Genomic DNA, 27,037 nt, shown 5'->3' on the forward strand with positions numbered 1-27,037 from the left:
ATCCAGAACTTCAGAAATCCGTGAACTTGCCTCAAACTAAATCTTTCAAATGAAAATGTAAAATCAGGAAAGCTATAAATTATATATTTCTCTGACTTTTTAAATAGTCCTTCCATGGTTTTTGGCAGGAGACAAGGAGGAAGAGGGGGGGGGGAACATTTTGGAACTCCCACCTACTTTCTGGCTTTGCATCCACGGCGGCATGACGCATATCCTTGAGCTGGAGTTGGACTCTTTGCAGCCGCTGCTCTGCGTGAAAAAGCTGAGGGAACAGGCGCAGGTCTATTAATAAGCGTGATCTGCGGAAACATCCACACGCACAGCATCGAATAATGCGAAAAGGGAGGAGACAGCCATGCAGGCTCTACGGGAAGGACTGAGAGGGCACGCAAGGCGCCTTGAAGGGGAAGTAATAAGAAAGCATTTCTATCGGCAGACCTGGCAAGACAATGCTGCAACCTGTTCAACTGTTGAGCTGACCCAGGGCAGGAATGGCGACGCGGGCCTGGCAATCCTTTGGGCTACGCTGGCCAGGCCCACAGCTAGGAGACCTCTCTGAGAGAGGTCAGCAGACGAGCACACGGCCCTTGGAAGGGAGTGCCAGGGTCTGAATCATGCTGCATCATTCTGAAGGCCGTTTCAGACAAAGAAGTTTCCCAGCAAGCCTACCCAGCTCACAAGCAGGGCGTAAAGGCAACTGGTTTCCCCAACACCTGGTATGCAGAAGGATGTCTGCCTTTGTACAGATCCCTGAGGGAAGAGCCTGCCCGAACACTGCACTCACCATCTAAGGCCCTCCTCCAGGTGCCCCCTCCGAGGAAAGCACGGAGGGTGGCCACAAAGGAGAGTGGCCTTCTTCGTGGCAGCCCCCCAGTTATGGACAGTGTTATCTTTTAGGTGCCCTGTTAAGACCTTCCTCTGCTCCCAGGCATTCAGCAGCATATGATAGTTTTTTAATTAGGTCAATCAATATGGATTGGACATATATGTGTGTCTGCTCTGTTTACATGTTTGTAGCAGAACTATGTCTATATGATGCAAAATACTGTATTTTAAGGTTTTTAATCTCTGTAAACCGGCCAGAGAGCTTTGGCTATTGGGCAGTCTAGAAATGTAATAAATGAAATGAAATTTGCATCCATAATACTGACAATTTCTCCACAATCGACACAGAAATTCATTCTGAGAGTAGCTTTAAATTTCTGTAAAACAGACGTGTCCTGCCCCAATAGCAACACGGTTGTCTTTTAAACCCCATTTGTAACCGTCCAGGGTGGGTTTTCTTAATGGGCGCATGGCGCTTTTGCACAGTGACCTGATTCTTCTGCTCTTGCTTCTGCTGGGCGAGAGAGTCCTCTCTCTCCTTCTCTACCCGGAGCTGCCTGGCCGTCTCAAGCATCCGCTGATGATTCTGCACAGTCTCCACCTAGAGGGAGAGGGACAGGGCGAGGAGTTGCTCATTGACAAACCACATCGCTGAGAAATCAATTGAAGGAAGATCGTGTGTCTCACAGATTCACACCACGCGTCCTTCCCACATGCAAGGCTCCTCGGAGCTGACATTGAAGTGCTGGGCTCCAGGTCTTGGACCGTTGCCTGGAGAAGATTCCCTTTCCTCCTGTTAAGCCATCTGATTCCTTCCCTGGACATGTGGCATCTTAGCCTTAATCCCTGTTTGCATTCCCCAGTCAAACTTGCCATCCAAGGATGATGACACCCAAAGGCTGCCACCTGGCTCTTCTCACTTACCCGCTTCTTGAGACGCTCCACTCTCTTCAACAGCTGATCCTTCTCCTCTTCCATAGCAGTGATATCCTAGAAAGCAGCAAAGTGGTGACTGAGAGAGAGGAGTTGACTAGAAACAATTATTGTTCCATGGATCTGGAACGACTTAAGAACAGAATCTGTCATGACTTTCACCAGAGGTTGATGCCGTCGTGAAAAGGACCCGCGAACTTCCGTGCCTGAACCATCACAAGCACACAATAAATGCCTCATGGGAAAACTCCCGTAGTTACGGGTGGCTAGTAAAATGCTTTTGAGTCAGCAATACAAGTCAACCTAAGGCAGTCATGCCTACTTGAACGTACTTCTGTGTAGCTAGCTTTTATTTATTAAACATTTATATCCTGCCCATCAAATATTTCCCCTGGGTTCTCTTGCCAGAAATTTCAGGGGACGGACGGACAGTGGAAGAGGTGCCATTTACATTGGGCTAACAGCAGTGGCATCCCATAAAGGGGCATTAACAAAGAAGAGCCTACCCCAACCCGGTGCCCTGCTGATGTCTTGGACTAAAACTCCCAGCACCCCCACCTGGAGAGCACTGGGTTGCAGAAGGCTGACAGAGGATTCAGGAGTGGCGCAAGGCCATGATCTTTGGCTGGGTCCTTCATGCCAGGGGCGTCCGTTGGCTGCAGAGGCCGGTTGTCCTCCCGCAAGATGAACCTCTGCAATGAGGCTAGTGAGGCCCCTTGTAGGGAGCCCTCTGGGAGACGGAGGGGGGCGAAGAAGGGGTTTTAGGAGTGAGTGAACCCTACCAGGGGAGAGGTGAGGGTGCCCATTTTATTGGGTCTTATTTGTGTCAGATTTTGTTGGTAAGCTCCCATGGCAGGCACCCTTTATAGAAAAGTGGGGATAAAATCAATGGCCCTCTTTAGTAGATAGTAGCATTTGCAAATATACTTGTAAGGGTACAGTTTAATCAAAACAGGAAGTCCACAGACACTGGTGAAATGGGCAGAGACAGAGCCAAGTGGGTGAGTGCATTTTGGCAGGAGAGTCAGCGAGGGTTAGCGCTCTCCCCCGCTCCACGCCCCCACCCCACTCTCCTTGTTCCTTCGGCATGGCTCCCCGGAATCTCAAGCCACCCATGGTCTACGTCAGCCCTGCCTGCTGGAAGGTCCTGATGCCCCAGGCTCCATTCTAAGTTTGACCTCAGGTTTCTTGCTTCTTCTGCCTCCGGAGATTCGCCCAGCTGAGAAAAATGTGGCTAGGAATTTCATAACTAGGGCTCTGAGCATTCATGCTCAGAGGCACCACAAACAGGCCAAGGAGAGCTAAAGCTAAAAGAACATACTTATGTCAAAAAGACTACATTAAAAATAAATAAATAAATAAATAAATTCACTAGTCTAATATTAAGGAAACAGATCCATTTTCTTAACAATGGCAATTTCATGTTATCAGTGACAAGAAAACTTCTAAAAAAACTTTTTTAAAAACCTGCTCTTTTTTTACCCTTCGTATTTCTGAAGTCGAGAAACCAGATGTCTTGAGCTGTTCACATTCTTTATGTAGGTTTTTGAAGGCTTCCATCAGTTCTTCATACTGCAGAAAAAAGAAAAAGAAAACTTCTAAAGCCAATACTATTACTTAATGAATTCTCAGCACAATACCGTTTACATTATTTGCATTCATAGTGATCAAAATGGTGAACTAAGGGCTCCTTCCCCCAACCTCAAGCGTACAGACCGGGAGGCAGGAGGCATCGAGCCCCTGAACTGCTCCGGCCTGCAGGCGACAGTAGGGGAGAAAAGTGACGTCAAATCAGCGTTCGACGCTGCTTCTTAATTACATAACAAAGGCAAAAGAAACACACAAAATAAACATTTGCAATGAACAACAGCCAGAATAGTTGATCTCTGGTCATAAAATAAAATATCGTGCATATAAATAGCCAGGTATCATCAGCAAAATCTCTTCCTCTTTAGCAACATTTAAACAACCTCAAATGGTTATATTGTTTTAAGGGTGGTGTGTTATTACAGTTTCTATTTTGGATTAGCAAGAAGATTATTGGAATGTATTTTACATAATGGAAACTGCAGAGTTGTATCTTTATACAAATTAGGAGTGGCACACACTGAACAAACACACAAGCTGCATTCCTTCCTCTGAAGGCGGCTTTCATTGAGATATTTTAATTATAAATGCGTATATTGCCAATGGGAGGGGGAAAGTTTGCTTTAACTTCCGTGCAAGTCAAGGGAGCTTTTTGCTCCTTTATCTGGTGCACACACGCACCCGACGAAAGACACGCGTGTTGGGCTTTTTCTGCTGCCATTTTACACGTTCCACCCACTACAAATTACACGGTGGCACTTCCACGCTTTTGGTACCAGCAAAGCCCACGGACCGCATCTGATGGCAACAATTCAAGTTCTGCAGGAGGCAAGGAAAAGGACTTGGGAGCAGGGCAGGACCCCAGGCTGATCGTTTCTCCACCAGCCCGAGATGATGGGCTTTATGAGCTGTTCTCTCATCCAAGCGGATGCAAACCTGCCAGGCCTCACAGCAGACTCAAACAATCCCTGATGCATCCGTCTTGGGTTTATAACTTAGGTTCATTCATCTTCCTGGACTGCCCCAAGGGGCCTGCATCTAATATGCTGCCTGCAACCCTCACTGTTTGAAACCACTTTATTACCAGAACGCGACCTGGGTAAGAAAGCCATCGCAAAAGCTACCTGTCTGTTAGTATCAGACACTGTATCGTCCTGCAGGAACTCCGCGGGAACATCCACCTTGATCAGGAAGCGCGCCAGGTAGGCCCTTTTCTTGAGCTCGTTGGTCCGTTGAAGGAGCCAATGCAAGACCGGATGAACGACCGGCTTGCTTCCAATAACTAAGCCTTGGCGAAACGTGCTCCTGAACAACAGCAGAAATAAAACCACAACGTCAGGGCTCTACCGAGACATTTCAAACCAGAGGGAAGAGCTCTGAAGCAAACATAAGCAGCAGCAGGAGGTGCCCCACCCCTTGATTATTTAATTTATTTAAAGTATTTTTATCCCACTCCTCAGCCAGAAAGGCTCCCGGAGTGGCTTACATATAATCAGGAGAACAATACAGTCTCTGGCCGTGGGCATGCAATCTAAAAGACACGATGTGCAAGGAAAGCGGGATGGGAAGGGAAGAGGAAAACCTGAGCGCCCCTCCCAGCAGGTGGAATGGCCCCACTTCCCCTCTTGTCTCCCTCTGCACCTAACAGAAGGTTGAGAATTCGTAACACCGAATATTTACTAAGGCTCAAACTGCTTTACAAACTACCCTGGGGAGAAACTGCCACCACAGAACAATGATGGGAACACAGTAAGCAAATCTTCACAAATTTCCCTAACCACCACAATTCTGGTTCATAGATCTCAGAAGTCTGCAGAATTTCTATTAAGGGCGATGGGGGCAAGGGGGTAATGCATTCATTAAAACGCACACCCCACTTTTCAATCACATTATCAGAGCAGCTTACAATAAAATGTTTTTAAGAATACAAAAATCACGAAGGTAAACAAGCTAATAACAGCCAATCTATAAAAGCAGCATGAAAATATATATAAAAAAGGAAAGAGGTGCTTAGGACAGTGCAATAACGAATGAGGGCCGTGGATTGGAACGTGGCCGGTCCAGAGATGTGCAGGCAGCCACAGGCCTGGCCAGCCTTTCCATCTCTTGTAGCCCCCTTACTGATTTTGCCCCACTCTGCTTCCGACCTCAGCCCATGCCTGTTGCGCTCCACGCCACGAAAGGTCACCTGCAGACCACCTGAGGCGCCACCCCTCAAGGCCACCTCCCCGCCCCCCCATCCACACTTCCTGCCCTGCTGCTTCGTTTCCAAGCTGCCAGTTTCCATCTGCCTGCTCCTCCGCTCATTCCTCACAGCTCTATTTCAAAGTCTGATGCTCTCCCATCACCTTTGCCTGTTCTGTGTGGGTGGCTGTCCGTAAGGCCTGGCCGTGGCATCATGCCCTTGGCATCATGCTCTACCCACCAGAGAATGCTCTACCCATCAGATCTATCCTGCAGTCCTAGCCAGCACGGACAAGCAGCTCTCAACAGGCACGGACATAGCTGCAGGTCAGCGAGACGATATGAAGCAGCCATTGTGTTGCCCTTGGACCCCTGAACCTACTTAGTCCCATTTAGCTTGCAAACCCAGGAAGTCGGGACCCTGGCTAAAGGGCCAAGACAGGAGCACCCTCTAGTGACCAGCGCAAGGAAAGCAGGGAGCTACGGAAGAAACAAGTTATAGAGGGGGATCATCAATGTGCTCGATTTCAAAGCTGCCACAAGACTCTTTGTTGTTTTCAGAGAAACCAGGATTACAACAGCAGTAGCACACTCCAGCTAGTACAAATGACAGCACCACCCAAATTGTCTTCCGTGAGACTTCCTCATAGGTGCGCATACATTTGCAACTGTGGGAAGGTTAATACAAAACATGCCTTCTAAGACCCACATGAAACAAGGACTGTTCGAAAATCATCTTTAACACACATTCATTTTCAAAGAAGGAACGTAAGAAGAGCCATGCCGGATCCGACGAAAGGCCTGCCTGGTTCAGCATTCTGTTCTTACAGTAGGAATCAATCAAGGCCGATGGAAAGCCCACAAGCAGGACATGAATGTGGCCTGCATCCCCCAGCACCTGGCATGCAGAAGCAAGCTGCCTCCAGTAATGGAGGCCATAGGTAGCCATCCTGACTAGTAGCCACTGACAGCCTTTCGAGATGCATATCCATGAGATATACCCAAAGGATCACTAATAAGAATACGAGATAACATGTGAACGACATGATATCCCAGCATAGGATAAGATTAAGCACCTTCGCAAGTATATGCATTTTTACAGGTTCAAATACCTTCACTAGTGGCTGCATTTTACAATTGTCAACAGGATGAATACTTACAAGTCGCTGGTACCTCCTGGAGGTTTATACTTAAGAATGCCAAGAAGGCTCAACATCCGTTTGGCAGTCTGCTCTGGCAACTCTTCTCTAATGTCAACAACATGCTAAAAAGTTTAAAAATAGCCAAGGTATAATTAACATGACAATCTTTGTTACACAAGTAAAGCAAACTTAGGAGAATGAACATTAACTTCCCCTTTGGGCTCTTAAAAACCCTAAAAATTAGAGGTTATGACCGAGGTTGTTTCACCAGGCTACAGAGATAGTAGGCAGTCAAAAAGCCCGGCCTCTTTACATGCCAGTACTGTAGTGCTGCAAAGGCAGTTGACATACAAGGCGGAAGGAGCAGGTGAAGGAGGATAGAAACAAACACCCTGGGACTGAAAAAACAAACCATGGTTTGTTCAATTGTCTGCCAGAAAAACCCTGAGTAGAACAATAGATCATGGTTTAAATCAACCATGGCTTAGCATTATGTGTGGACCAGGTCTACATATATAACCTGTGATCCATGATCAGCTCCTGCTGAGCATGACATCCAAACCCAGAAAGCTGGGTTGTTTAGGATACAACCCTATGCAAATACCCAAATTTTGTCTCACTTAAATTGAGAGGCTGTCATTCTATTTCCAAGATTGTTTTGCAAAAAGTTTCCATTTTATTTTTATTATTTCAGGAAAGCCTGAGAGAAGGAAGGAAGGAAGGAAAGAGCAAAGAGGCTAAAAGGCAACTGTAGAGGAAAGGTACACATGTCCCAGGAGATGGACAAGGAAATACGTGCAAAATCCTTATAATACTTCAGCCTTAACCAGTACCTTTAGGCTTTCCCGGTAATTATGCATACCTTCCCAAGCTCTAGTAGGATACCAGGCTGTCAAATTCCATTGCCCTCCCATTGAGGCAGAAGGCAACTGCAGAAGAAAGCATCCTTTCTTTGGTGTATAAATAAATGCTTTCTTCTGCAGATACCAGTTCAGGAAGCCACCTGTAAAGAACAGCAGGGCCATCCTCTGTGATAGCATCAATTGTAAGCTGGGTAAGAGGCTAAAAGGAGAGGAGGAGAAGGAACCACAGCACCGGGGAACTAAGGAGAAGGTTTGTTGCAATTTATTGTATTGAAATGACAGGATACGAATCCTAAATAAATAAACACATCTGCAGGCTTCCCAATAGTTCAACATTCAAAGCCTAACTTTACCTTTGGGTCAATCTCTCCCAGGACATCATTGAGTAACTGTAACAGCTGCATGGACTCCAGCGAGTCAAATGTGATTAAATTGAAGTTCTTCTTAAAGGGCTCCTTGTTGAGTTTCTCAACGATGAATTTCAGTTGGTCGCTCATAATGGCGCTTAAGAGTTACCTGCAGCAGGGAAAAGAGACGGAAAGTTACTTGAGGAACTAATGTCCCAGGATGCATCCCAAGAAAAGCAAGGAAAACTCCCATGTACATGGGGGAAATTGGTAAGACGGAGAGAACACCGTAAGCCCAGATTAGGGGCTCCAGCTTTTGTTGCAGGTCTGGGAATTTAAATATTTGTACTTTGTAGCAACCTCCTTCTGGAGCAAAATAAACAAACAAATAATCTTCCACTAGAATATTATTATTATGTTTTTGCCATCACAGCAAGAAAGATGCCTCCCCAACCTTAAGGAAGAAAATTGTAACTTTTTTTCTTTTGCCTAGAGCAGAACTCTATGGCATCATCACTGCTTGTTTCCATTTTCTTTTTCTTGTCTCTGTCAAAATCCAGGCTGCAAGATTTAGATGGGCCCCGTCCCCGTCCCCGTCCCCGTCCCCCCTTTAGATGGGCTCCCCCACCCACCAACTCCCAACCCCCACCTTATTATTATTTTTAATTTTTTGCTATTCTGTCAAAACAGCACTTTAGCTGATGCCCCCTCCCCACTGCAAAGCCCCCCCTCCGTTTGGCAGGTACTGGGTTACCATGGTAACTACCCGGGCACGGCTTGCAATGGGGCCTTCTCAGCCTGTGCCCCTCCAAGGGCAGGAGGCAGGCAAGACTTGCGGCGCTTTCCCCCCCGCCCCACCGGCTCTGCCGACATTACCTCCGCTTTGACCCGAAGCGCCCCTCTCAATCGCCGCCCCTTCCCCACCTTGGTAAAACAACAACAACAGAATCCCAGGCTCCAAGGCCCTTAGCAACGGTTGCTAAGGTACGGTTGCGATGGCGGCGGCAGTTCGGCTCACGTGACCGACATCGCGACTGGTGGGACGGGGAAGAAACGAAAGGCGTCTACGGGGGGAGGCCCCGCCCCCGAAACCGACGCCAAGGAGACGTTGGCGGCGCGAGCGTAGGGCTGCGCCTGCGCGGTGCGAGGAGGCGGGAAGCCGGAGCGGGGCTGGCTGGGTCTCCCCCTCCCCCTCCTGGGCGGCGCTGGGTTTGCGCCTCTGAGGGAAGGCGGCTGCTCGGCCGGTCCTGCCTGACAGGGATTCCTGCCAAAACCGAGGAGGGGGACGGGGCGAGCGTTGAGTTTCGTCCCCCCTCAAAAAACCTAACTGCCAGTATTTAGTTGAGGCTAATTGTAGCAATGGCACCAAGTAACACTTGGCCCTTTAATAATAATCACAAAAATGTTCGTAACGGCCACAAAATAAACCATGAGGGCGGCTTGGAGGGTGCGGGATTGAGGCCCGTAGGCCTGGCTTCAGTGCCAATCTGCCTTGAGGCCCGTTCATTCCAATGGGTCTACTCTGAAGCATTTTATGTATTTAAAGCATTTGTTCAAAACATATCACTAGGATCTCAGGGCGGCGTACAGCGTAGGACTGGCGTTGCTTGCAGCCCCATAGACCTGATGGACTTCTTGGCTCAATTCCACCTCAGTGTTGTATTCAGGGTTTTGCCCTCGCCCATTTATATCCTCACAAGTCCTTGAGGTAGATCAGGCTGAGAGATCGCAAGTGGCCCAATTTAGTGGCTGAGAGATTTGAACTCCGGCTGTAGCCCCGCGCTCCAACCACTAGCCACGCCTGTCCTCACACTACACTCACACTGAGATAGACAGATTGAAATCTACGTCAACAGTACAAGCGCTGCACTTGACGGAACTCACTACCACAAGATGTGGTGATGGCCACTGGGTGAGATGGCTTTTTAAACCAGGATTAGACAAATACATGGCTGTGAAGAAGGGCTACTGGTCGCGACAGAGCCTCTTGTTTGGGGCGGGGGATAGGCCACCTCCAAATGCCAGGTGCAGGGAACGCTACTGTTTGAGTTTCCGGTTGCTGGAAAACCACAGTGGTGGGGCTGGGGCTGCTGCTGTGCCCCTGTCCTGCTTGTGGGCTTTCCCCTTCAGGCCTCTGGTCAGCCACCGTGGAAGCAGAATACTGGACTAGCGAGGCCTGTGGTCCGATCCAGCAGCACCTGTCTTCCGTTTTCGAATGCCCGTGCCCACCCCTTCGCCGTGGGAATTCAGGGCTTCTCTACATTAAGAGCCTCGTATGGCACAGAGCGGTAAAGCAGCAGTTTCTGCAGCTGAAACTCTCCCCACGGCCTGAGTTCGATCCCAGCGGAAGCTGGTTTCAGGCAGCCGGCTTGGGTCGACTCAGCCTTCCATCCTCCCGAGGTTGGTAAAATTAGTACCCAGTTAGCTGGGGGAAAGGTAATAACGGCCGGGGGAAGACAATGGGTTCTGGGGGAAAGGTAATAACGGCCGGGGAAGGCAACAGCAAACCACCCCGCTATAAGGCCTGCCAAGAGGCGTCCCTCCAAGAGTCAGTAATGACTCAGTGCTTGCACGAGAGGTTCCTTTCCTTTTTCCTACATTAAGCAAATGATAAAATGGCAGATTCCCACTTGAAAACCACGGGAGAGGCATTGGAGGTTGAGGGTTACGATGATATGAAAAGGACCTGCAAACTTTCATGAGTAAACCATTTCCAGTGCACAATAAACGCCTCCTGTGGAGACAGCCTCGGGATGTGAATGAGCTCAGCCACTGATACAAAGCAAGTCAGGCACTCAGCACCATTCTGTAAGTATAACATACTTATCGCTGGGCAACTTTCCCCAAGGAGAGCATCTACCTAACACAGCTGACTCCAAGGGAAAAGTGATGGATTTCCTCACCTAGATGCAAAGCCCAAACACCTTGAAGGCTGAACTGGGATGTGTGGCTGATGATGTGATCCAATTGATTTGCATCTTGGGTGTGAGAACAGTCATTTGTTCCATGGTGGTGGAGCAGCAACCTGACTTCTTGTATTCTGCATGCCGCCGCCGCCACCACCATTGTTATTATAGTAACGCCTTCAGGAATTGTTGGACATTGTAATACAGATGCAGTAATACACCTAGTAGGGCGTATTCCTGTTCGAACACACTAGGACTTACTTCTGAGTAAGCCCCCTTGAATACGACAGCACAAGGCTGGGGAACCTGTAGACGTTGTTGAACTACAGTGCCTATCATCTCTCACCATTGCCTAGGCTGGATGAGGCTGATGGGAATTTGAGTCCGACAGCATCTGGAGGGCCAGGCTTTCCTCATCCCTGCACTAGCACATACTTCTGAGTAAGCATTGCACTGGCAGTCTGCCATTATGGTGGTCCACGTGTCTCCCCAACATGCTAATAGTCTGCCAATATATTTTATTATTTGATGCCCAATCAAACAGCATCCCAGGGATGTCCTCTCTGAAATCTGCCTTTGTATAATACACTGTGGGCTATCATGGGTGATAGTTTTGTCAGCTGATCCCGGGGACAAGAAAAAGGGGTTATTTTTGTTTTATTTGTTGTATGCTTTCCATCAAAAGAGCAATAGCTGTGTTGTAGTTCTTGCGGCCAGTTTGATTTGTCTGCTTTTGCTCCTTCTTCCTGTGCCTTTAAGTGGCGTGCTTTGGCTGGCGGACTGGGTGTGTGACCAGAAAACAAGTAGCTGCAGTTCTGTGAGAGGCGGGGTATTTCGCTGGAGACCTTCTTCCCACCGCACCGCTCTGATCTGTCATGGCTGTGTGCTGCAGTTTGAAGAACCTGTGTGAATATGAAACTTCCAAAGTTGTGCGCATTCAGAGCGTTTACTACGGGAGCATCAAGTGGGCTATTCACACTGTCGTCTTCTTGTATGTCTGGTAAGTTGAAAAGGATGAGTTGAGATAAGCCAGCCTTGAAAGAAAGGCAACATGGGCAGCTGATTTTGGCTGCATCTCGGAGAGGGATTTCCACTGAAATCAAATCAATGGGACTGGTGCTTCCGGATGGTGCTTCCGGATGAGGTTCTTCCATGGGGGCACATTGCCCTGCCTCATGGGATTTCACAGGAGGTCCAGATGTTGTGGTCTTCCAATTGAAGCCCTCCTGTGTTTTCTCACTGCGTCTTCCACCCTTTTTCTTACCAGGAAAAGAAATCTGGGGAGGAAAAGACAGAATAGGTGCACAATGCCCTCGTAGAACAGTGTAACTTACTGAAAGGTTCTTCCATGGGGGCACATTTTCAAGGGATAGCTGTGTTAAGTCCATTAGAGCAAAGAGAAAAAGAGAGAGGAGTCTTGTGACACCATAAAGACTAACAGATTTATTGTGGCATTTTTCGTGGGCTAGAACAATCAGATGGAGTGGAATTTAGTCTATTAAAGTTCCTGCCACAATCAGTACGTTCACATTTAAAGCGCCATAAGACTCCCTTTTGTGAATTAGTGTTGTGATTACATTATTTTCTTAAATAATACCGTTGTAAACTGCCCAGAGAGCTTTGGCTATTGGGAGGTATGGAAATGAAATGCAATAAATAAATAAAATTGTTTTTTCCCTGAACAATTTTTTTAAAACAAAGTGGGAAATAGTAGATTTGGAAAAGAAATTACATTGGCACTTCAATCTTAAACATATTTTAATGTATTTCCAGTAGTTTCAATGGCACAACTTCCAAGTGCTTTTTATTTATTTATTTAATTAATTATTTACAATATTTCTATACAGCTCAATATCTAAAAAAGATTCCAGAGCGGTGAACATAGGTATTAACAGTAAAAAGAAAGAAGATTAAAAAGCAAATTAAAATTGTTCAATTTAAAGTAAAGGACCAGAAGAAGAAAAAAAGTGGCTGGTCAGTTGAGGAAGGCTTCTCGAAATGGGCTTTACATTCAGGATCGTACCCTTAAACATGATCTCCTTAGGTTTATGCTTTAATGTACTGTTTGGGTTTCTTCATTATTATTTAAAACCTTTTTAACCTGTTCTTCAGCCGAGAAAGACACCCCAGAATGGCTTACAAAGAGCAATAACATTCTAAGCGTACAATTTGGCATTTGACTAACGCGAGAAGTGTCTTCTAGACAAGCAGGGCTTTGTAAGTTTGGCACATGCCCTTTCCACCCACACATGATGAATGTTATGATCTAACCAGCTACTCTTAAAGAGGCATTTTCAACATAATGGAGAAAAAAGTATGTTCCCATATGTTATTGGCAGATAAGTTTAAAAACAACAAATCTAAAAAAAAATGTGTGCATTGTATTTTTTAAAAGATTGGGTTTTGGTGGCCGTGGTGGTGGACTATGATGATAATGCAGTGGAGATTAGATCTCCTGTAGCTGTACGGACCAGGTAGAAGAAGTCTTTCAACAGCTAGAGCTGCCGTCAAAGGCACAGGAGCAGGCCAGCAGGCCTTCTTATTCCAATCAGTTGGCAACCCAGCCATAGATGCAGCAGGTATCCCAGAGGGATCTCTCGCTTTCTCCAAGCCCCAGTTCTTCCATTTGTGAAATGAGTACGAAAAGGGAACCCCGCAAAGGCCAAGCCCTTTCCACTGTGTCTCTTCAGCATCGTGCTTATCGCTGATAGACGCTACCAGAAGAAGGACTCCGTCATCAGCTCAGTGCACACGAAAGTGAAAGGGGTGTCTCAGACGGACATGAGGATCTGGGACACGGCAGAATACACAATCCCCATGCAGGTGAGTCTCCACTTGAAGTGTGCTGGCTAGCTGGCTCCCAGGGATTTGGGAGGCTGCTCTTCAGGGTCAAGAGAACTAGTAATAAGAAAAGCCCTGCTGGACCAAACCGAGAGCCCATCTAGACCAGTCTTGTGCCTCTCACAGTGGCTAAGGGATGCCTCTGAGAAGGCTCTGTTTCTTTTCTGGAGGCTTCACTGATGGGTCCTTGGGCCTCCCTCAACCCAAGGGCCCCTCAATGCCCACTTCCATCTGTGGGCCCAGAACCAGCCTTTTAAGAGGCCTACCAAGATGGTCAGCCCAAGACACTTTGCTGTGCCTGATTCCACATTCAGAAAAGCCCATCCGTATGGCAATTAAATCTTTCTTCTATGCTGGCAATGGGATGATCCTGGTCCTAAATCAGGTTCTAGCCCACTGTGGGTTTTGATTTATCTTTTTTGAAATGGATGGCAATCTATGATTTTTAAGAGATCAGTCAGAATCTTGTTTTCCAATTCATTGACAGAGTTAATCCCCCTTTTCACTCTTTTTTCACTCTTTTCTTTTTCCTATTTGTGTAGGGAATAGATTCCTTTTTTGTGGTAACGAATATCATCCTGACAGAAAACCAAATCCAGGGACTTTGCCCTGAGGTAAATGCTGTTTGTAAGTGATTCTATAATTGCACGGGTGCGGGGGACTTATTCTTTAATCAACAGCAGAAGACTTTTTAAAATTATTGTCTCGTTGCTATGGTGACCTCAACATTGTGGGTGCTGATGTCTTTCCCACCTGTTTGACCTCATTGGGTAAAAAAAGGAAACTTGTAACAACTAGTCCAGACATTTTTCCTTGCAGTCTTTGTTCAGTTTGAATCTGCTGTCAGTTGGCAAGAGACATTCCAGGCTGTGTTTCAGTCCACATGTCTATAAGTCTGCTGTGCAACAATGCAGTCTGGTAACTGCTGCAGAAGACTTCAGCATCCAAAGAAGCACTGCTTTCATTTAAAAAAAAGGATGGGGGGGGGGGGAGAAACCAAGTTCCCAGTTGTGTTGAGAAGACCCGTTTGAGAGGGTGTGGTGCCTTGCCCTCTTAGCTGTGTTGCTGCCTGCTCTATAGCTCTTCTATCCTCAGTCGCCATATCTTTCTCTCTCTGCCAGTCTCTCTGTACACTCAGTCTTCATCTGGCTCTTTCAGGTTTTCTCCTCTCATAGATTTCCCCCCGCTAATTTTTTTTTGTACTTCTTCAAATCTTTATGTTCCCTCAGTCCTGCCGATAACTTCCCCCTTGTATGGGGGTGGTGCCATTTTGCTTACATAAGCAATGGTACTCACAGCCAGAACCTCAAGTAGAAGGTAAGTGGAGGCAGATAAGCGTTCCTGCCAGCTTGTACCCATAGCTTCACTGACCTCCAGTTAGAAACTGTCACCCCCCGCCCCAGTTCCAACTGCTGTTTCTCTCTCATTCACTCTGCTTTGCTCCCTCCCTCTCAGCTGGTTTGTGTGTCACTTTCTTCAAAAACACAAAGAGAGCCATAAAGATCAGGGGGCCCTCTCCTAAGTGTTAGCTCGCACTGATGAAACATCCAGCAACCATCCTGGAGTATTAACTAGAAAAAATCACCCTAATGAAGGAATGGATACTCCAGTAACTAAAAATACTATCAGTGCACAGTCCATTGCAAAGAAGTCAGGTGTAGACTGAAAGCTGAACATTATGTATTGCAAGATATTGAAGTACATATTGTATATTTATTTTACCTTCAGTTCCCCATTGCCAAAGCTGTTTGCTCTACTGACAGAAGCTGTATGAAAGGTCGTACGGACCCCCAGAGTAATGGTAGGTGGATTTCTTATTTTTAACACACTTCAGAAGCCTTCTGCAAAGTGATTTAGGGTGCAAAACTATGCAAGTTTAGACAAAAAGAGTCCTGCAGCTTCCCCAGCATGACTGGATGAGGAATGCTGGAAGCTGTATGATTTTTCTGTCTATAATTGCATAGGATCGAGTCCTTAAGCTTTCTTCTTCCGTTGTATCACTGAGCAAGTCTGCTCTGGAACTGCAGTGGCCATAATGATCCAAATAGAAGTTTGTTATTGATTAATTACATGGTGCGATCACATTTTAGTTTTATAATCGCTAAAAAAAAACACCTCAGGAATCGAACTCCAGGACAAGTCAGGGCTATTGGTTCAAGTGTGAGCTGCTCAAATCATTTGTCATGCATTCAGGTATGAAATTCCTTTAAGGCAGGTATTTTCACATTGGGGTCTTCCTATGTTGATGAGGTTACTGCCTCATTACTTATGTTTAATAAATTAATTTTATTTATTTATTTATTTATTACATTTTTATACCGCCCAATAGCCGAAGCTCTCTGGGCGGTTCACAAAAATTAAAACCATAATAAAACAACCAACAGGTTAAAAGCACAAATTAAACTATGTTTAATAAATTGCACAGTCACATATTTTTAAAATTATTGGTTGTGCAGCTAACCTTCCTGTGTTTTACGTATTGCTTTACTGAAAGCACTGGCTGTCAATCTGGCAATCAACCAGAACACACGTTGGTTCCAATTTGGCTTATGGGCCTGGTTTGCACGTAACAAGAAGCCACCTTGGGTGAGTTTCCCCGTGGGGTTTTGTAGTGCGGCGGCAGCCATCGTGAATATTTGGGGTGCAACGGGGGCATGCTGTAGCTTATCGTTACTTGAGAACCCAGGGAGGGTGGGCTGTTGGGCTGATTAGAGAGCTCGCATGTAATGAGACACTATGGTACACCCACACCGTACCCCAACATTCAAAATGGCAGCCACAGCTGCAGCAAGAAGCCCTACGGGGAAATTCACTCTCGGGGGCTTCTCGTTATGTGCCACAGATTATCATTTTGGGTGGGGTGGGGGGAACCCAGCCTCAGGATGATGTCCCTTGAATGAAACTTGATTTCTCTTCTCTACAGGAATTCAGACAGGCAAATGTGTGAAGTACAACACCACTATCAAAACATGTGAGGTCGCAGCTTGGTGCCCTGTGGAATCAGTTAAAAGCGCTCCAGTGTAAGGTGTTTTTCATAGTTGTCTTCGTTGTCTTTGTAGTTGCCTTAACTATGTAACTCGACATAATACTTTGCGGTTCTGAGAAAGGGGACTGTAGTCCTTGAAGGCTGATGCCATAAGTGTGTAAATCTTTAAGGTCCTGCAAGACTCTTTGTTGTATATTCTTCATCCTAATCTCTGATGGCATCTCCTTCCTGGTGATCATGATGATAAAGTCACTGAAATAGATTTACTGTGCTAGAAACAGCTTATGAGTCTCATTCCCAGATATAGATATAGGGGTGGGGGTGTTCCGGTCCATTCAGCTTTAAACTGACAGATTTCCTGCTAATACTGGAATCCAACCAAAAAGTCTCCCAGAGAGGCTTTACAAAGTTAAGAAAGGCAGTCCCTGGATTCAGGCTTACAATGCCAAAAGGCAGAAGACAAAAGGAAAGGAGGAAAAAAGCAAATCCAGGCACTTGATTCTTAGTTGCAATGTTCAGCCGGTCATGGAGTTGGAAGAACTGCTGCTGTTGCTTCCTCTGAAGTCTCCAGCAGTGGCAGAAGGGAGTGGGGTTCCCAAGAGTGGGGTTCCCATGGGGAGCTGTGTATCCAGGCATGACGGAGGGGGAAATGGGCTCCCAAGCCAGGCAGGAGTCGACCCTGTTTGAAATCTTTCGTCCATGCCTTGGTTCTTCTTTTAGGCCTGCCGTTCTGAGGAGTGCGGAAAACTTCACTGTGCTTATAAAGAACAATGTTCATTTTCCGAAATTTAATTATACAAAGTAAGTAAAAAAGCATGTTTCAGCTCTTTACAGGTGACAGCCCCTTCCTCCCTGTTCTTGTTAAATCAGTCTCTGTCACTATTTTGGGGAGATGTTGGGGGTGATTTTTTAAACTGGTGTGTGTGAGTTGCTAGAGTCATCTCCCTGATTTGTTTAACTGATCAGAATTTGTCTTAAACCACACTCTGGTTTCAAAGTAACGAAAAGCCAGCTTTCCCTGGGAAGTGAAACAGAACTTGGCAAGATTCCTCTTCCCGGCCACTTGGTAGACACAGAGGGGAGGGCTTATGAGCCTGAGGGTCATGCACATAGCAGTAAATCTTGGCTTAGCGTAATGTGCAAACTCTCCCGTGGTTATACTAAGCCTAGTACTAAGGTTATACTAGTATTATACTAGTATAAATACTAGTTAGTATTAACCTAGTATTAACCTAGTATTAAGGTTATACCTTAGTATATATAACCCAGTTATATATAACCTAGTTATACCCTAGATATATATATCCTAGTTATATATACTATAACTTAGTTTTAAGGTTATACTAGGCTCGTTCACAAGAATCAAGCCTGTCAAATTTGTAACTGCATACTTGCAAGACTGTCTATTATCTGACAAAATTAAAAGTGCAATCCTATAAGTGTCTACTCAGAAGTAAGTGCCATTGAGTTCCACAGGGCTTACTTCCAGGTAAGTGGGCATAGGACCAGGGCCTATTTTCCATTTTTTAAAACTCTCTTAGCAGTACCAGGAGAAGTCAACATAGCCACAAAAAGTCAGTATGGAGACTGGGTGTTTTGTGTGTGTTTCTTTTTAAATAGCTCTTCCTCAAGAATAAGTTTTGTATTATAAAATTAGTTCTGTGTTATCTGGCAAATAAAAGCATTTCCTCCCATTCTTCCTGCAGAAGAAACATTTCACCGGAATTTAATATTTCCTGCACATACGACAAGAGCTCTGCTCCGCAATGCCCAATTTTCCGGCTGGGAGATATTCTCAAGGCTGCAGGAGAGAACTTTTCGGAGGTGGCCGTTCAGGTCTGTGGCCTCTCTCATGTTTCTAGGTTCTTTCAGGACTGCTCTGCTTCCCGGAAGAACCGAGGTCAGGTCTCCCAGTACGTCAGCAGCAGCTATTTCCTGACCTACCTCCTGGTTACCTTGTGAAAACCTCTTATCAAAGGCGAGCGCTTCCTGGTCTGCTCTGAAAAAGAGCCATACAGGTGTTTCTTTACTAAACGGGTGGGGGACCGGTGTCTCCCCCCCCTGATGTTTTGGCCTACAACTCCCATCAGCCCTAGCTAGCATAGCCAATGGGGAGGGACGATGGGAGTTGTCGGCCAAAACATGCCCACCACATCTTAGGGGAAAAAGTATTTCTCTAAAGTTGCCTCCCCAACCTGGTGCACTCCAGATAGGTTTGAATTACAAGTGCCAGCATTCCCTAGTCAACATGGCCAGCTGGGGGATGCTGGGAGTTGTAATTCAAACCTATCCAGAGGGCGCCAGGTTGGGGAAGGCTGCCCTAAAGCCACGGTGGTTTTCTCTCTGCCAGGACCCTGTTTACCTGGATCCCAGGTGGCTGTGTGAGGCTGAGATCATGAGCTTACTTATTCTGCCTCTGCCGACAGTGTGTGCTTGGTGCCTTGTAGAGCACAAGAGGATAGGTCCCTGCCCAAGGAGCTTACAATCTGATGCTCACCACCAGGTTGGGAAATGGAGGTGAGAGCAAGCAAGAGGAGGAGGGGCTTTAATTGTAGACCTTCATACTTAGGCTTAGTTTTCAGAGGGGATGTGGACTAAGGGGTGATGCCAGTGGTTTCCTGGAAAAGGTGGGGTTTGGGGAGGCACTTGAAGGGAGAGCAGGGCCCCTACGCTCCTATTGTGGGAGGCAGTTCCAGGCACAAGGGCAGTGGCAGGTGTTTGAGGGGGCAGGTGAACGTTCAGATTCTGTGTGTTTTCCCCAAGGCCAGAGACAGCTTTCAGAAACGGGAGTCAGCCATCCCTTCATTCTCCCGGAATGCTAGGTGTCGCCTGATATTTGTAACACCCACCAGTGACTCACTTCTGTAGTTTGCAATCTCCATTTGTAACCTCATCTGCAGACCTCATGGCCACAACCTGTAGCGCGGTGAAGAGTTCCGGAGAATTTGCACATTATTTTGTGACTTTAGTCATGTTAAAGTTGTGGGTTTTACAATCTGAATGACCTCCTGTTGTTATTTTTAGAAAACTATCCAGATAGTACAGTACCCTTACTAGGCCAACTCAAAAGATCACCTCCAAATGTGCAAGCTTTTGAGATTTCCAGATCTCTTCATCAAGTAAGATGTTACAAAAAACAGGTTAGCCAGGGTGCGGGTAGGAGGTGGAATAGGAGAGGGGAAAGACTGAGTAGGTGATGATGTCTGCAAGGTCAGAGCTTAAAAATGATAGGGAAGCGGAGGAAGTTTTGCAGACATTCAAATTGGGCTCTGCCAGGGGATGTGGTTTCAGTTAAAACAAATTACCAGGAGACAGTTGCACAGCCGCTTCTGCTTGTCTGAGCAATCCAATTGATTTTTGTTTAAAGGTCTAATCTGTTCATTTCCAATAGCATTAAAAGCACTAATGTCTTTCTTTTGATTGCTTTTAGTATTTTATGTATTTCATTGTTGTAAGCCGCCTTGTGAGTGCCCCTGCCCTGAAACGTGGCCAATAATACATTTCTTTCCCCTCCGGATTGTTGACCCTGTTTTAAAAGTGCCCACCTTGTTGTATCTCTCAAGGGTGGCATCATTGCCATTGAAATTAACTGGAATTGCATCCTGGACAAATGGCTTCACCGTTGCCAGCCCAAATATGGATTCCGCCGCTTGGATGACAAAAAAACGAATGAAGCTTTGTATCCTGGCTACAATTTTAGGTAAAGGATGTTTGAAAAGACCCAACTATGTCGAGATTCTACTTCCGTATGTAGCAGCCTAATAAGGGGGAGACTTCAGGCTTCCTGCTGACTTCCAAGTTATCAGGGATGTTTCCCTTTTTCTTCTATTTTTAAAAGTACAGTGATTCCTCCCCCCTCCACTTAGTTAAAATACATTCTGAGCTGGGCTGGCTCGCTCAAGAAATATATAGTAGTTCTTTGGTACCTCTAGGAAGCGAGGCTGCAGCCAAAACATGCCAGGACACCCTTGATCCCGCCATGTGCTGTAGCAAGTCCCCTTCGTCCGCTGCTGGTCTTGCCCTGCTTGCTTGCAGGAGCCGTAGAAACAGCCATCCTGTTTCTCCTTTCACTTCCTGATTGGACGGGGCAGTCCCCCCAAGAAGCTGGCTTCAGTCCATTTCAGTAGGGCTTGCATAAGAGGGGTGCATGATTATTTATACCCCATGTTTCCATGACATCACGGATCCAATGTGAGCACGAGCTTCCTGTTTTGGGGGTTGGACATTTCCCATGGAGAATGCCACTCTGGGGAATTCAAAATAACTTTGCCAGAACTGTGTTCGAAAACACAGCCTACAAGATCTGACGCATCCACAGAAAATTAGCCATTGCCTTTGCCAGTAAAACATGCCTCAGCTGGTGACCAGAAATCATGCAACAGGAGATCAAAGTGCATTAAACTTTTATGCTGCAAGGGAAAGAACAACTAGCGAGCTGGTGGTCAAATGATTTACCTGAGGGTGCAGCGCACTGAAAGGAAAATTTGCCAACAGAATGAGGAGAACAAAAATGTAAAGGACGTTGCAGCCTGTGGAGGGGGAGAATTTGGGTTTCGAGGTCTGCCTTTCCACTTAGATCCTCCAAGGTGTTTCCCATTGAGGATCACAGTCTGGCAGTATAATAGGGATTATACTGTTCCATGTAGATGCCATGCGAGAAAGGAGAAACCAGTGTAGAGTCTAGGTAAACCCTTACCTCATCCATATTTGGGGTTTATAATTCTTTGCCAAATCTTGCGTTTTGTCATTATAGATTTGCAAAGTATTACAAGCAGGCCAACGGGAAGGAGGAGAGGACGCTGATCAAAGCCTACGGCATCCGCTTCGACATCCTTGTCTTTGGCACGGTAAAGGCAACCACAGTTTCCTTCTTGACGGTTCATTTTAGATTCAGAGAAGCAGGAACGCTGGGGCCCAAATAGACATGGCACTATTTGTGCAATTAGCAATGTTTTCTTAAAAAATAAATAACAGGCATGCCCCTCCTCCATCCTGATCCAGATTAGGTCTCTGGCAGTAGGGGATTGGGGGTGGGGGCTTTAACTCTTTGCTCCCTGCTGAGGTCCCAATCCAGATAGCGCCCTCCGCATCTGCTCTTTGCATTGAAAGGAAAGGTTTCGTTGTCACAAATGGAAGTTTTCATTTCAGTGCAAAAAACAGATGTCAGGAGGCATCTGATTTGTACCTGACTAACTCAAGATAATGCCTTTTGCTGTTTTATATTCACTTTAAGTGACCTCTCTCCACTCACTCGGTGTCCTCTACACATGCCCCTTCCTCCTATTTCTGGAAGCAAGAGACAAAGGTGCTGGAGCTTCTCAGAGAGATGGGTGAAGAGCAGTTGCCGTCTTCTTTAAAAAAACAACTCTTTTGTTTCCTCAAAGGCAGGACAATTTGATTTCTTTGAGCTGCTGGTGTACATAGGTTCAGCACTTTCCTACTTTGGCCTGGTAAGAGACACTTTTATATCGCACCGCCTTCAGAGGGTTGTGTGTGTCAACTTCTGCAGAACTGGCTTCCTTAGGGAAATTGAATCCCTGCCCTCTTCTCATTTGGATTTGGGAACTCTTGCCTTAGTGGTTGTTGGAGTTCCTAGCTCTCTTGCTTTGTGTATTGTTTTAAATATTGTTATATTTTACTGTTATAACCCACTTGGAGTTATCCAACCCACTTGGAGTTATTATTGTGAACCGCCCAGAGAGCTTCAGCTATTGGGCGGTATAGAAATGCAAGAAATAAATAAATAAATAAATTTGGGGGGGAAAGGTGGGATATAAGTTTAAAATATAGTAACAATAAAATAAACAACATTGTTCTTTTCCTTCACAGGCTCAGCTAGTTGTTGATTTTCTCATTACTTCATACACATTCCCCTGCTTCAAATCCAATCCAGTGAAGAAATATTACTACCAAAAAAAGTGTGAATCAGTAACAGGACCAAGATGGGTAAGAGACACGATCAGGCATAAGATACCGTTGCTACTCATGGATAGAGTTCACCTCACTGTAGGAAGGATGGTCATAAATGTAGGGAAGATTTTCTTGTTGCTTTTCTTTCTTTCTTATACCTGTTAGAATTATGCCAAGTAGATGTACACTCCAGCACTGGACAGGAATCACACAACAGATCTAAAGCAGGAAAAAAATCATTCTTGAAATGATAGGAGGTTACTTCAGGGGAGGAGAGAAACCTTTCTGGCACTCTCCAGGGTTTTTCTTCCTTTCACATTTTCATAGAATCATAGAATAGCAGAGTTGGAAGGGGCCTACAAGGCCATCAAGTCCAACCCCCTGCTCAATGCAGGAATCCACCCTAAAGCATCCCTGACAGATGCTTGTCCAGCTGCCTCTTGAAGGCCTCTAGTGTGGGAGAGGCCACAGCCTCCCTAGGTAACTGGTTTCATTGTCGTACTGCTCTAACAGTCAGGAAGTTTTTTAAGAAAACTGCTCACACTGGAGTGTTACAATGCAAAATACACAGCTCCCAAGCAGTAAAAACAACAACAAACTCCTAAAAGAAATATTTCACTCTTTACATTTTTGCCATTTTTATTTCAGAGGTGGAAGGCATGGGTCACTCATATTACTAGCAGTGTTGCAGGCATTTGCCGATAGTCACTTCTGAATCCCTGTCACTGCGGTATACAGTAAAGCAGTGGGGAAACAGGGAGAATTCCATGTCCCTGACAAGCAAGTATTGTGGGATCGTACACTGGACAGATAAGACTTCCTTGCAATAGGCATGATAGCTAGGGGAAAGACACTGGATCCCTTGCAATCACAGGTCCAAAATTCAAAATTGAAATTTCGATGACTTCTATTATTAATGAAATTGCAATGCCTTAGTCGATTCAACAAAAAGCCCAGGGTCAATATGCGCATGTCCTTTGTTTCTCTTCTGCTGAGCAGACTCTGCTGTACGTGAGTTTCGTTGATGAGCCACACATCTTCATGATTGACAAACTGCTGAGGACAAGCCTGCAGAACGTTAAGGGCGAGGTTATTCACGTGAGTTAGGAACGTTCTTTTATGTGGGTGTTTGCATTTGCCCCGTGTACGTACTGACAGGTTTGTGAGAAGACAGAGCGTCCCGGCAGCGGACTGGTTCGAACGTGATGCTAAACTGTAGGACAGGGTCACAAGAGCAGCCTCCCGCCCTCGGGGATCTGTACCCCCCACTTTCCCCTCCAATGTGGTTGCAAAGAAGCCCTCGGCAGCTTCTGCTTCAGACTACCTGCAGCTTGCCATGTTGTCTGAACCTGGACAAACTCGAGTTAGTTGAAACAAGCCAACTACAAACTATATGAAGTTGGCTTGTTTCATCTAACCATAGTTCAGACGGACCAGAGTTTAGATTTTGAAGGACGTGTGAACCCGTGTAGTGGTTAATCCACAATGGATGTGGAAGCGTCCCATCTCTTCCTTGCAGCTATGCTGGAGAAGAGGGAAAGGAGGCACTCGTGTGCCTGAGGCTTCCTGAGGCACATTCTCATCATGGTAAAGTCTGGTTTAGTGAGGCGATAGGGTGGGCAACGCGTGGGCAACAAAGTGCATATGTGGCCCCTGCTGCCTCCTGCTGCAGTGCGGACAGAATTTGCAGCGGCAGCAAAAGCATTGGCAATTTGCTGCGATGGAGTGGCAAATAGGTCAAACGTAGCTTTTTCTGGAGGTAAATTTGACCTACTTACTGCTCCATAGTGGTTTACTGCTGAATTTTGGCAGCAAACTGATGTTCCTTTTCTCGCCACCATATTTGGTTGCATGGCAAGAGTGTGGGTCACCAGAAGGTCTGGGGAGGGGGAATGCCCCCCCCCTCCGAAATTGCCCATCTCTGATTTAGCATTACGTTCGAATGCAGCCGTGATGGTCTTCATTGTCTGTGGATACACATTTGATTACAGACCCTATTGGGACCGAGGAAAGGATGATTTTATCACACTGCTTTCAAGTCCTTTCCCCGTCTCTGAAAGGATATCGTAGACCCACAAAAGGCACAGGAAGGGCAATCAAAATCGCTACGGACCTGGAACATCTTCCCTGTCAGGGAAGGCAGAAGTATGCGGAAGTTTAGAACAAAGGCTGCCTAGTTACGGGGGTGGGGTGGGGGGCAGGACAGATGCAAAAGAGGTTTGTAACAGCTTGCCTGGTAGGGAGAAAGTGGACAGAGGGGATTTCCGTCCCTGCTCTCATGCTACTAGAACTTGGGGGTCATCCAGTGAAACTGTGTTGGGGGACAAACAAAATGAAAGGCTTCTTTCACAACGCAGAAATAATTTACGGAATTGGCTGCCATAAGACCTTTCCTTTCATTTATTACAATAGCCAATACAATACAGTCATATAATATCAAAACTCTTTACGTGCTACACATATATGTACACACTCACACATGTGCATGGTGATGGGTACTGTTTTAAACGGCTTTAAAAGGGGATTAATCCAGTCTCTGGAGGCGGAGTGGGCTGTCGATGGCTTTGCAATCCCAATAGTGACACAGGACACCCAGGTTCCGAGGCCCTGTGGGGAGGAGCAACGGGGAAGGGCCGGGGGGAGGGGCGGCTTCCTGCCCTGGCCGTGAGCTTCCTGGGGCCTTTGGTTGGCTGTGGTGCCTCTTTTCTTTCTTGAACAATATTTATGAATCTGTTCTATGAAACTGATTTCCAAGCATTGTACAGAGGACAAGATTACTCTCCTGGGAGCACTTGTTGGGAAAGCTGTGTTTTAGGCAAGGACTGAAAACCAAGGCGGGTTAGCACCAGGCTTATTTCTAGCGGAAGGCGTTCCAGGGGCTATGACATTCAAGGCCCTGTTCAGGGCTGAACCTCTGAAGCCCTGGGTACCACCAGGAGGTTATCTCCTGAGGACTGCAGCAACCAAGCACGGACCTTTGGCCAGATCCAGCAGGACTCCTCTTGCATCTTTGATAAGTTGCCATCTGTATATACAGCAGCCTTCCCCAACCTGGTGCTCTCCAGATGTGCTGGACTACAACTCCCAGCATCCACAGCCAGCACAGAGCGGCACACTTGGATGTGACATTCAGGAGAGCTCTTACTCCATTCCATCAACATTTGAAGGAGGGCTGCAGGGGGAGGGGCTTGTTCCTGGGTGAAGGGACCCATTTTATCAATCCAGATCGCTCCCATTGCTCAGGGAAGCCCTCCCTGCGCCAAGGTAGCCTCTCTGAGCATCCTCTCCCCCGCCTCCCAGTTCTGCACATGGCTTGGTCTTGACATCAGGCCCGCATTGTCTCCTTCATGTCCGGCGTCCTTTGCTCCGCCTCATGGTACAGCTGGAAAAGGTGCGCTGTGCACGGCAGGTATGGCCCCAGCACTGAGCCATGCATGCGTTGTCTCTTGACTGCAGAGACGCGTCGGCGATGCTGCGCCTGCTGCCAAACTCCCGCTGCAGCGTCCGGATGAAGCTGTTCCTCTAGGGACCTCCCAGGAGCTGCAGCCCCTCAACACGGCAGAGGAGCCGCCGCCGCTGCCTTCCTTCCGCGAGCGTCCGCCTTGGTGCAGCTGCGGAAAGTGCCGCCCGGCACAGCCCTACTGGGAGCAGCTCTGTTGCCGGCGGACGGCCGGGCCGTGCATCACCGCCTCGGCTTTGTTTGAGCGGCTCGTCCTTTCCAGGCTGACGCTGGAGTTTGTCCTGCTCTACAGAGACCCCTTGTTGGACCTGAAGGCCGAGAGTCTCTGCCGGCCGCTGCGGCACTGCGCTTACGAGCAGTACCTTCGCTGGCGCTTTGGGCAGGAGGACCTGGAAGAAAGGGCCGTGATCCCGAGCTGCTGCAGGTGGCAGATCAGAGACGCCTTTCCCAGTGAGAAGGGCGAGTACTCCGGCTTCCAGAAGAAGAAGTAGCTGCTATCCGCGGAGGCTTCGTGCTGTGGCCGTGGCGCACACGGGGGCAAAACAGAGTCAGCCGGGGGGGGGGGTGCCGCGGCCTCCTCCCTTTCCAAACCCCTGCTGTGTGATCTCCTACGTGTTCCACACACTCTCTATAATCAGCGGCCATCGCTTATGTTGCTGGCATGTATGATGGCAGTGTTGGACTGGACTGTGGAGATCTGAATTCAAATCCCCACATGGCCTTGGAGCTCACTGGGTCGTCTCTCAGCTTAGCCCACATTACCCAGCTCACAGGACTATTGGGAGGGCAAAATGATGGAGAAGAGCTATATATTCTGCTCTGAACCCCTTGGGGCAGGATAGAACTGGAACCAACAGACTGTTCTGCATTTCTTTTTTGTTACCCTTGAATGAGGCTCAGCTGGAACGAATTCCTCTCCCTGCCCTCATGGACCCCCTCCTCCCAGCAGCCCCGGGGAAAGGAGGTGAGGACACGCTATTGCCAGGCAGGTCGATGCTCAGGTGAACAAAGCCGTTTCCAGGCCTCCCTGGAGGGCCAGCCCCCTTGCTCCTC

General features: G+C 47.0%; 2 protein-coding genes across 2 annotated transcripts in view; one reads left to right on the forward strand and one right to left on the reverse strand.

The window, feature by feature from the left end:
• The window catches only part of IFT81 (intraflagellar transport 81), a 37,846-nt gene extending 29,011 nt beyond the window's left edge, over positions 1–8,835 (reverse strand). The window contains exons 1-8 of the mRNA XM_063143910.1: positions 8,758–8,835; positions 7,888–8,050; positions 6,690–6,793; positions 4,470–4,650; positions 3,241–3,330; positions 1,750–1,815; positions 1,316–1,426; positions 178–262 (exon numbers count right to left, since the gene is read on the reverse strand). Coding sequence (XP_062999980.1) covers positions 178–262; positions 1,316–1,426; positions 1,750–1,815; positions 3,241–3,330; positions 4,470–4,650; positions 6,690–6,793; positions 7,888–8,031 — 781 coding nt within the window. The 5' untranslated portion in view covers positions 8,032–8,050; positions 8,758–8,835. The remainder of the gene's footprint in view (positions 1–177; positions 263–1,315; positions 1,427–1,749; positions 1,816–3,240; positions 3,331–4,469; positions 4,651–6,689; positions 6,794–7,887; positions 8,051–8,757) is intronic.
• Positions 8,836–11,643: 2,808 nt separating this feature from the next.
• Positions 11,644–26,950, forward strand: P2RX7 (purinergic receptor P2X 7). Its single transcript, XM_063143925.1, has 13 exons — positions 11,644–11,787; positions 13,478–13,610; positions 14,171–14,242; positions 15,357–15,429; positions 16,552–16,648; positions 17,335–17,415; positions 18,321–18,450; positions 20,178–20,314; positions 21,368–21,461; positions 21,999–22,064; positions 22,444–22,560; positions 23,524–23,622; positions 25,981–26,950. Exons 1-13 carry the CDS (start codon positions 11,663–11,665, stop codon positions 26,473–26,475), a joined length of 1,719 nt encoding a protein of 572 aa, XP_062999995.1. The 5' UTR covers positions 11,644–11,662; the 3' UTR covers positions 26,476–26,950.
• Positions 26,951–27,037: the final 87 nt, after the last annotated feature.

This window comes from Elgaria multicarinata, chromosome 18 (genome assembly GCF_023053635.1).
Source record: "Elgaria multicarinata webbii isolate HBS135686 ecotype San Diego chromosome 18, rElgMul1.1.pri, whole genome shotgun sequence".
NCBI lineage: Eukaryota > Metazoa > Chordata > Lepidosauria > Squamata > Anguidae > Elgaria > Elgaria multicarinata.

What these genes read in the sequence shown, in the direction of transcription:
- P2RX7 (XM_063143925.1), top strand. Translation starts at nt 11,663, where the DNA reads ATGGCTGTGTGCTGCAGTTTGAAGAACCTGTGTGAATATGAAACTTCC. An exon ending in TCCAGGGACTTTGCCCTGAG is followed by an intron (nt 14,243 to 15,356) that starts GTAAATGCTGTT and finishes TTTTACCTTCAG; the next exon opens with TTCCCCATTGCCAAAGCTGT. An exon ending in CCGAAATTTAATTATACAAA is followed by an intron (nt 17,416 to 18,320) that starts GTAAGTAAAAAA and finishes TTCTTCCTGCAG; the next exon opens with AAGAAACATTTCACCGGAAT.